Source organism: Pongo abelii, chromosome 3, assembly GCF_028885655.2.
Source record: "Pongo abelii isolate AG06213 chromosome 3, NHGRI_mPonAbe1-v2.0_pri, whole genome shotgun sequence".
Taxonomy (NCBI): Eukaryota; Metazoa; Chordata; class Mammalia; order Primates; family Hominidae; genus Pongo; species Pongo abelii.
In genome coordinates this window covers 111,376,141-111,386,503 of record NC_071988.2, presented here as the reverse complement: position 1 = coordinate 111,386,503, position 10,363 = coordinate 111,376,141, and the positions used below count along the sequence as shown (strand labels likewise).

Genomic DNA, 10,363 nt, shown 5'->3' with positions numbered 1-10,363 from the left:
TTCCGCAGTGATTATAAGTTTCATGAGGCCTCCCGGGCCATGCTTCCCATACAGCTTGTGGAAATGTGAGTTAATTAAACCTCTTTTCTTAATAAATTACCCAGTCTTGGGTAGTTCTTTATAGCAATGCGAGGATGGACTAATGCATCCAGCTGTCAGTTTTAACTCTTAGGTCACACTCTTCTTTGGCAGCCTGAATCTAGTACTGAGTGAGGCTAGGGTATGAAGGCCTGATTATTTTGACTCAACGTAGGACATTCTGATGGACAATACTTACTTTAGAGTTCCTCCTTGCAGAGGTGGCGAAGTTTATTAGACTGCAGTTTAAAATCTTCTGCGTAGTTATTGTGAAATTCCCTGGTGTTGTACTCTATTGTATTTGTATGAGAAAGTGTGCTTAACCATTTGTCTGTCGCGGGACATGTGGGTGATTCCCAGTTTTCAGCTATTACAAATAAACTGACTATGAACATTTACGTACAAGTCTTTTTATAGATGTATGCTTTCAAGTTTTGGCAAATTTGAAAAATTTTCAAGTATCTTCTACAAATAGAAGATATTCACTTTCATCTTCAAGACTGGAAATATTTCAAAAATTGTTAATTTTGATGAGGATGTGTGGGGTACAAAGAGCAGTTTTTCATATTGATAAGACTTAGATTGTTAGTACCTATCGAAACGGAAAATTATGATCATCCTTTGTCCCAGAAATTCTCCATCATTGGTTATACTACTGAGAAAATTACTTAACTTCTATGTGCTTCTGATTCTCATGGGCAGAGAGTAATAATATGTAGTACAAATATCACAGGTTAATATGTAATTCATTATGTTATAGTGATCATTAAACAAATCAATTCATAAAAAAGGCTTACCATACCGTACCAAAACTTTTTTATTATTATTTTTATTATTACTTATGAAAATCTGTTTTTCAGAAACACTTTGTCAGATATCCAAGGAAGGTATTTTTAAGAATGTTCACCACAGTAATATTGTAATAATAAAAAATGGGAGACAACACAAATAGAGGATAAAGGATTAGTTAAATAAATTTTAGCACATCTGTGGGAGGCAATATAAAGGATGGATGTGGGCTCTGGAGAAGACATGGCCTGATTCCAAATCTTGCCTCAGCCCTATGAGCTCATGGGCCTTGGTCTCTGTGTCTTAGGTTCTTCAACTATAAAAATCATGGTAATCATGCCCACTTTACAAGGGTTATTGTGAGGTATGAGACATTACATGTAAATTGTTTAGAAGAGAAACAGGGCATAGTGAGCATCCCATAAATTGTAGTATTACACAGATTATGACTTACCCTTTAGAAGAAGAAGGGCAGATCTGTAGGTACTGCCATAGAAGAATACTTATTAGAAAAAGACTTTTTTCCCCTTATAGATGTTGTGGGGGGGGGGGGCGGTAAATGATCCACTCACATATTCTTAGACTTGAGTGTACATGCCCAACTACATGTAAATTACTATGTTATAATTAGAGAATTATAGAAAGAGAACAATAGTTAAGCATATTTCAAATTTTCAGTTCAACTTTCTTAATTTTGATTCTGAATGAAAATCTTAGTATGGAAAATTGATCAACTCAACGTAAAGAGTAAAAATAAAAGTTTACAAAATCAATTTTCATTTTTTGAGTAATTTATTTAAATTTGTGAATCTAGAAAATGTGTGTTATATATTTATATACAAGGAATAACAAAAGTTAAGTGTTTAATTGGAAAGAAAACTGTGACTGATAATATGTTGTAATTACCATTTTATAATATTACTTTCCATTGCAATGACTTAAAATGAAGAAACAAGAATAGGAATAATTATGCTAAAAAATTCACTTTGTTTTCTATGCCACTAAATTTCTTTAGGATCAAGAACTCCTTCATGTTCAGATATTAAACAATATTCAAATAATTTTATAAAATAAACAGACATACAAGTTTACGCATATTAAAAAAAGAAGTTGATTTTCATTTCCTGTAGAAAAACCAAAATAGAGCAGACGTGCAAGCAAAGATAAATGAAAACACTGGCTGTTTCTCAATAAAGGTGATAGTCTGTTTCTCGTACTAACTTATGTACGATATAATAAGTAGCCGCTAAATGTAGTAACAGGGGGAAACTTGGCTGGAATTGTTCCTTCTGCAAGTCGTAACCAGACTTCCTGCCCATAATTTAATTCTAATAAGGCATCCCCAGTTAAAACCCTATCACAGTGTATTTCACCGTTAATATTTTCAGACTCAAATGCAAGCTTGTCTATTCCATCAACCACTAAAAATCCAGAGATATGAGCACTAAATGACTCGATGGTGTACTTGAAAACATATACTCCAAGATACGGAATTCTAAATTTTCCAGTTCTTGGGGTATATGAAGCTCCATAATTGACATCCAAGTTATTAAACAGGATAGGACCAGGTGTAGTCATTCCATACGTATGAGATGCAAAAAATGCCACCATGGGTGCATATCTGTAAGATCCTTTGGAAAAATCTGTTAGAGGAAAAAATGGCAAGAGTTAATTTTCATGTTTTTATCTTATTTTGTCTTTCCTTATATCTTCATCATTTTTATCTCAGTTACAAAAGGTCTTAGCAGAAGAGAAAGTCCATCCATCAAACTTAGCAAAGGTGCATGTGTCTCGATGCCTGTCTCTTCTCTTGGGTAAATTACTCTAAATTGCTTAGCCTCTTGTTGCCTCAGTTTCTCCATTTAGATCAGGATAGAATAAAAATAACATTTGATACCTTCCTCACACAAATGCCTCAAAGATAATTTGCATGTTGCCTTGATCTCCCCAGAGATAAAGGAATTCAAAGCACTCTATGATTATTATGGTTATGTCAGAATGTTTTAAAGCCCCTTGCAGGAATTGAAGCTGACATGATGTAGAAACAATTTTTCCGGCACCTTGTCAAGCAGTTTCTAAAGGCTAAAACGAAAACCATATAAAGTCATATTCACTGTAGCAAAGTAGACAAAGGCAATTTTCTGTGTAATTAATGCCAATTGTACTTACAAAGGCTGAGATCTAAAAACAGACTAAAAAATTTACATTTCACTATGCAGGATATTATTAAGAAAAAGCTGATTTGAAATAGGTTTTTTGCAGTCATTAAATAACACATTTTTATGCTGCACATAAATTTCTGTATAAAAATCAGAAATGGTGCACTCTTGAAGTAAATCCAAAGCACCAATACTTATGAATTTAAATAAATAAAAAAACCATCTTGTTTTACTTAATACATTTGAGCATGTTCTAATAGTTCTCACACAGTCAACATGGCGCCATTAGGTTAACCTTCACAGAAAACGTGTTACTAAGCATGTATTAAAGCCTCATTTAAATGACCATACCAGACATAAATCAAAGGTGTATTTCTTTAACTACTTGTTTGAGGAGAAAGTGTTTCTATCAGTCAGATATATACATCCATATATTTTTAGGATGCACAAGAGAAAAAATTTGTGAGTGGGTAGAATTTTCCATAAACTGCCTCTATATAGCAATATTGAAAATTTCAACAGGTGCATGTGAATAAGAATTTGCCTAACAAAAAGACATTTCCATTTGTAAATCAGGTACATTCTTCAGTAAGTTTCAGAAAAGTAAAAGGAATTGTCAAGTGGATCCAGATTAAGCAGGCTTAAATATTCATTCATAAATATTTTGAAAAAGTGTTTCTATTTATGACAATGAGCAAATCCAAAGACGCATACACTTTTTTTTACCTGGAGCTAAAGCATTTTCTTCCACAAGCTTAATAGTGCAGTTGTCACCAGTAAAAGGATGTCTGCAGGCACAGGTAAAGCTAGTTCTTCCATTTATACACGTGCCACCATTTTGGCATGGATGCCGACTACAGCTTGAATACTCCTCTGTTACTGAAAAAGAATCAAGGTAAAAGAGAATAAAGTGACCTATTTTCCTGTTGATCTCAAATCGCAGTTTGCAGCAGAATAGGGAAAAGACTGAATTTTAAGTAGAAAAATGGGCTCCACAGCCCAGGATGCCTGTCGATCTGGCCACAGGACGTCATGCAAATCCTTTAGCTCTGATCTCTCTATCTCCTTCAGTAAAGTGGGCAAAATTCTGTGATCCATTACATTTATTGGTGTGAAATGTTAACATTCTTGCCAACTGCAGAACAGAATAGAATTATCTCAATACAAATCATGTATATTTGAAACTGGTACGTGATAAAGGTAATGCTTTAAATCACTGAGAAGAAAAATATCTGTTCAATACATGGTGCTAAGGTAGTATTGAATATATATTAAAAACGTAAATTCCACATATACAAAAATACTAAATATAAAAAAACAATATGATTGCATTACAACAAAAAAGGAGAATATCTTTCTAGAGCTTTAAAATTTTAAAAAATTCTTTCAAAGCAAAACAAAGCAAAGCAAAGGAAAACAAAACCCAGAAACCATAAGAGAAAAACATTATCATGTTTGACCTAAGAATTAAAATTCATTTGCATTGAAAACCACCATTTTCAAAGTTTAATGATAAGTAACAAAATTAGAAGACGTGGCAATCTAATGACTAATATTCGTAACATGAAAAACTCTGAAAAGAAAAAAAATTCTCCCTTAAAAAATGGAAAATGAGGCAGGGTATGGTGGCTCACACCTGTAACCCCACCACTTCAGGAGGCCAAGGCAAGAGGATGGCTTGAGTCCAGGTGTTTGAGACCAGCCTGAGCAGCATAGTGATACCCCATCTCTAATTTTTTAAATAAAAAATAAATAAAAATAAGAAAATGGTCTTCACTTAAAGATCAGAAAAAAATAAGTTAAAAAATGGAGAATGTATCAGCAGGCAAATCATTGAACAAAACCTACAAAAGGTCACTAAAAGTTTTAAAGCATATGCAACCTCATTAGTAATTCAGAAATAATAAATTTAGCAATAATAACATTATTTAGATATAAGGTGGCAACATTTAAAAAGATACATAGAAAATATCCAGTCATGTCAATATAAGGGAAAATGGGCCTTTTCATGCAATGCTGGCTGGAGAGTAAACTGCTATAGCTATTAATAGGACAATGTGACAATATTTATCAGTATTAAAAAAGGTTAATTTACTTTGAGCCAAACATTTCCTCTGGCAGTATATATATACTCCAGACATACTTGTCCATGTGCACAAAGACAATTCTTCAATTCAAAATGATATCATTTGCATTCTTGAAAAATTTAAAGACTCCTAAATGATCACTGATGCAGGACTTGTTAAATCAATTATAACATATTCCCACTGAGGACTCTTAGACAGCAATTAAAGAATGAGGTAGATTCCCCAACAGATTTGGTTTACTGAAGACAGAAAGTTACAGCTCACACATCACATATAGAATAATTTCATTTGTTGTGAAAGCTTCAAATTATGAATATGGTTATAAACATAATGCATAATTATGTAAATGCAGAAACAAGGTCGGAAGAATCCAGCGCTTATACTACTTGCCACAGTTACTCTGGTGCCACCTTATGGTAATGATGTAGTTTACCATCCACTCATTTCAAACCAGGTGATTGTTGATGATTTTTAATTTGGAAGTTATTTGCTTTGTGTAATATTTTTCTCATGAAGTGAGATCTATAAATTTTTATATACATTTTGTTTCATACCCATATAATTGAAATTCACATAAAATGTGACCAAACTGCATGCCTGTATTATTAAAATTTTTTGCAAAGCAAATATATTAATATTGTACTTATGTAATGAGAAATTAATCAGAATTATCTTGATATATTCTCTGCAATATTCTATAAACTATTTTCCTTATTAAGAAAAGTATTAAAAATATTACATGTGTGTAATATCTTTTAACAAATATTTCAACTGGCTAACATTCCTTTAACCTCATCTTGCTGCATGTGAATAGATTATCAAATCCCTTTTTTGCTGCTCATTATCATTCCAGAACTTTGCCCATTATTTTCCTGCGTTAAAAACATCAATGACTTTTCATTACCTGTAGTAATGTGAATATTCTGTATCAAAGCATTTGCTTCATTTATTTTTACATTCTCTGAATTTAGCACAGTGATCAACTCACAGGAGAGGTTTCAATTAATGGGTTTCACTAGGAATGTATCAATTGTGCAGTAGAGTTGGGGGGAACACTAACTTATTTATGTAATTTGATCAGCTCTATAATTTTAATTTTCCCAAATATAAAAAATCACAGTCACCTGTAACCTTGGCCCTGTTCATGAATCAGGGATTAAAGCTGTACTATAAGGAGAACTTAAGAAACTGTAGAAAAAAATAGATTTCTCTGCATTGCTGTTGGCTCTACTCTGAATCTTCAGGATCAAGGATTCTGCCTGCTATTTAATGTCCAGGAGCAGCATTCCATTTTTTGCTTCTTTATGTTCCATTACTTTAGGAATGGGGTCTTGCGTTGCTGTAGTTCTTTGAGTCATTTCAGAGGGTGCTATTTTACCCCATTTTCCAATTTCTTTTTAGGGTCATTCATCTGGAGTAGGGCTACACTTAAGTTTAATTGAAGGTCTGCATCTACTACTACTATTACAGTAGCCCAAACTTCTTGAGACTGCAACAGCTTGCCTTCTAGGACATCTTTCATGGTGCCTACTGATTATCTGCTCAGGATGCCTCAGCCACTTGTCTGTACCTGCTTCGACTGCTTCTAAGTTCCTTTCTGTGCCTTTTTTTGCTATTTTAGGTATGTCTGGACTTTCCAAGTCTCTGCCAAAATAATCACATTTTAAAATATAAAATCATGTCCATGGCATCCAGAACTGGACATATTGTACCAATGGAGCCCAAGCATAGTAGGTTATGGTAGCAATTGCTAGTTACCCCTGCTGAAATGAGCTTACACTTCTGTCAAGATAACACAAGCATTGAGTATTCATTGTCTGTTTCTGCATCTGTATCACACTGTCTCATAACAGGTCTCCTGTGCTCTGATGTATTGAAGCTTTCTAAAATCTCACGTCTATTTAATTCATTTAAACATGAATTTACAATTATTATTGATAATAAAATTTATCTTATTAGACATGAGTTACCATCTCTGTCCATAGAAACCATTCAGTTTTATTCTGTATGAGATGTTTCAGCCACCCTCCCCTATCTTTGTTTTCATTTCCAAATTTATGTCTCATGCGTTCCTCCAAGTTATTGATAAAAATACCTACTAGAAAAAAAGTACCTAATGGATTAGTGACAAGTACAGAGCCTTATAACAGACAACTAAAGATTGACTGGCACTGATTTTCCAACTGAAGCTATTTGTACTTTGTTATACAATGAATTAGAAATTAACTTTTGGCTGGGTCCGGTGGCTCACGCCTGTAATCCTAGCACTTTGGGAGGCTGAGGTAGGCAGATCACCTGAGGTCGGGAGTTTGAGATCAGCCTGGCTAACATGGTGAAACCCCATCTCTAATAAAAATACAAAATTAGCTGGGCGTGGTGGTGTGTGCCTGTAATCCCAGCTACTCGGGAGGCTGAGGCAGGAGAATTACTTGAACCCAGGAGGCGGAGGTTGCAGTGAGCCAGGATCACGCCACTGCACTCCAGCCTGGGTGACAGAGTGAGACTCTATCTCAAAAAACAAAACAAAACAAAACCAAATCAACTTTTGTACACCACCTGACTTATTTTTCTCCTTTATTATTAAAACGCTTAAAAAATGGTCAGGTACCTTTATAAGTACCTGCTCATATTTGTGCTTAATAGGCTACTTGTTCTTGAATTACCAACAAAAATCAAACTCCAATAAAGCATCATTTTCTTTTTGACATCTTTCCTCATCCCTACGAGTAAATTACTTTAGTTCTCTCCATTTCTGCCTGATGCTCCGAAGTTGTCTTCTTGAATTTATCATACTCAACTGTAATTGCTTTGGTGTCTTTCTTACTTCCAACAAGAGTATGAGCTTTCATGAGGTCAGGGATCATGTTCTCTATGACTTAAACTTCATATCAACCTTATTAGCACAGTGCCTGACATATAGAAAATACTAAAGTAGTTTTAAGAATGAATAGACAAATTAATAAAAGATGGAATAGAATACCACATTCTTATCAAATTTCAACCTTCTTCCCAGTTTCTCAAAGGTCACAGAGTTTGACACTATGTTATCCTAGAGACATGAATCTATTTATTCATTTATTTTATTTTATTTTTGAGATGGAGTCTCGCTCTGCCATCCAGGCTGGAGTGCAGTAGCGTGATCTTGGCTCACTGCAACCTCCGCCTCCTGGGCTCAAGCTATTCTCCTGCCTCAGCCTCCCAAGTAGCTGGGACTACAGGTGTGTGCCACTGTGCCAGGCTATTTTTTGTATCTTTAGCAGAGATGGGGTTTCACCGTGTGGGCCAAGCTGGTCTCAAACTTCCAACCTCAGGTGATCCACCTGCCTTGGCCTCCCAAAATGTGGGATTACAGTATGAAGCACTGTGCCCAGAAGTGAATCCATTTAAGCAAACTTTCCACAACTTCTCCCCTTACCTTGAGCTTCAATAACCTCTTAAACTCCTTCCTGTCCTTTTTTTTTAATGGAGATCAGTGCAATTAGTTCAATAGTTCTTCCAACTCAACATTCTACCACTGTGCAAGTAGCATAACTGATATTTCATTTATAAGTTTCAATTTATTCTGGTCTTTGCTACTGCTGTATAATTATAAAAGAGAAACGAAAACTGACATTCATACAAAAACCTGTATGTGCTATAGCAGTTTTATCCACAGTAACCCCAGACTGGAAACAACCAAAAAAAGATCCTTCAACTGGTAAATAGATAAAGAAATTGTATATTTATACTATACACTACTTACGAATAAAAAGGAATACATGCAAGAACATGGATGAATCTCAGATATGTTACATGAAGTGAAAGAAGCCAGACTCCAAAGCCTCCACATATTGTATGAGTTTGTTTCTTCCATATTCTGGAAAAAATAGAATTGTCTGGGAAGAAAACAGATCACTGGTTGCCGGTGCTTGGGAGTGGGAACAGGGCTTGACTACAAAGGTGCATGAGGAAATTTGGGGTGGTGATGGAACTGATCCCTATCTTGATTATGGTGAAGGTTACATGACTATGTATTTGTTAAAACTCATAGGCTATCTATCAACATTAGTACATTTAACTAAATGTAAGTTATACCACAAACAAATAAACTCGCATTGTTTCAAGTCCCTTAATTTTCTACCTAGGATTTCAAAATTACTAAGAATATTACAGTTCATCATCCTGCCTTTTTTGTTGTCTATAAAACTTATTATTTTACCAAATGTAACTTCTCAAAAGTAATCTCCCTGCTCTTTGATTTCCATCCCATCCCCATTAATTTTTCTAACTGATGCTCTCATTTTCTCATATCTAGATGATTACAGCAGTCTTAACACCACTTTGCCTGCCTCTAAACAACCCTCACCCATATAGCTGTGAAATCTGCTTCCCTAATTACAATGAGATATAACTGCACACCTGTAAAATGATAAAAATAAAAGATATCCATAGTGTCATCATTGTCTGTTAAAAGTCTCATATTTAAATATTTTTTAATTTTTTGGACAAACTTTTTGAGCAATGTTAACGTGCCCATGTGTATATTTGTGCACACAGGTATAACACTTGGCCCTTTCATAAGTTGCTCAAGGGAGCGTAAGTCGATACTCTCTGAAGAGAAACTTGGCAATATTTATCAAATTCTTTCAAAATGTGCATGGGCTTTGCACCAGTAATTTTACTTCTTGGATGTTATCTTAAGGAAATAAGATTAGAGATGGTCACAAAAGTTAATTAGTGTGGCACTATTTAAAATAGAAAAAAAAATTAAAATGTACAAAAGTCAAAAATTGAATACAAGTTAGATAGTTAGAATATGCTGTGGTATGTTGTTTCTTTTCTTTCACATTCAAAATAGCTTCATAATAACATGGTATTCATATGCACATACCAAAATATCAAAAAAGTATAAAATATAACAGAACATTGCACTGCTCTATAGGTATATCTTCCACTATCATTTCTTTTTCTTTTTTTTTTTTTTTTTGAGACAGAGTCTCACTCTGCTGCCCAAGCTGGAGTGCAGTGGCACGATCTCGGCTCACTGCAACCTCCTTCTCCTGGATTCAAGCTATTCTCCTACTTCAGCCTCCCTAGTAGTTGGGATTATAGGCACGTGCCACTACACCTGGCTAATTTTTGTATTTTTGTTAGAGATGGGGCTTCGCCAGGTTGGCCAGGCTGATCTCGAACTCTTGGCCTTAAGTGATCCGCCCACCTTAGCCTCCCAAAGTGTTGGGATTACAGTGGTGAGCCACCGCTCCCAGCCTC

The 10,363-nt window shown here is 34.8% G+C and overlaps 1 protein-coding gene across 2 annotated transcripts in view; it reads right to left on the bottom strand.

Annotated features, from left to right (window-relative positions):
• Positions 1–1,657: 1,657 nt before the first annotated feature.
• MMRN1 (multimerin 1) overlaps positions 1,658–10,363 on the bottom strand; it is a 73,312-nt gene continuing 64,606 nt past the window's right edge. For both annotated transcript variants that reach the window (XM_054554164.2, XM_054554163.2), the window contains 2 exons: positions 3,753–3,905; positions 1,658–2,510 (listed from right to left, as the gene is read on the bottom strand). In XM_054554164.2, coding sequence (XP_054410139.1) covers positions 2,089–2,510; positions 3,753–3,905 — 575 coding nt within the window. In that variant the 3' untranslated portion in view covers positions 1,658–2,088. The remainder of the gene's footprint in view (positions 2,511–3,752; positions 3,906–10,363) is intronic.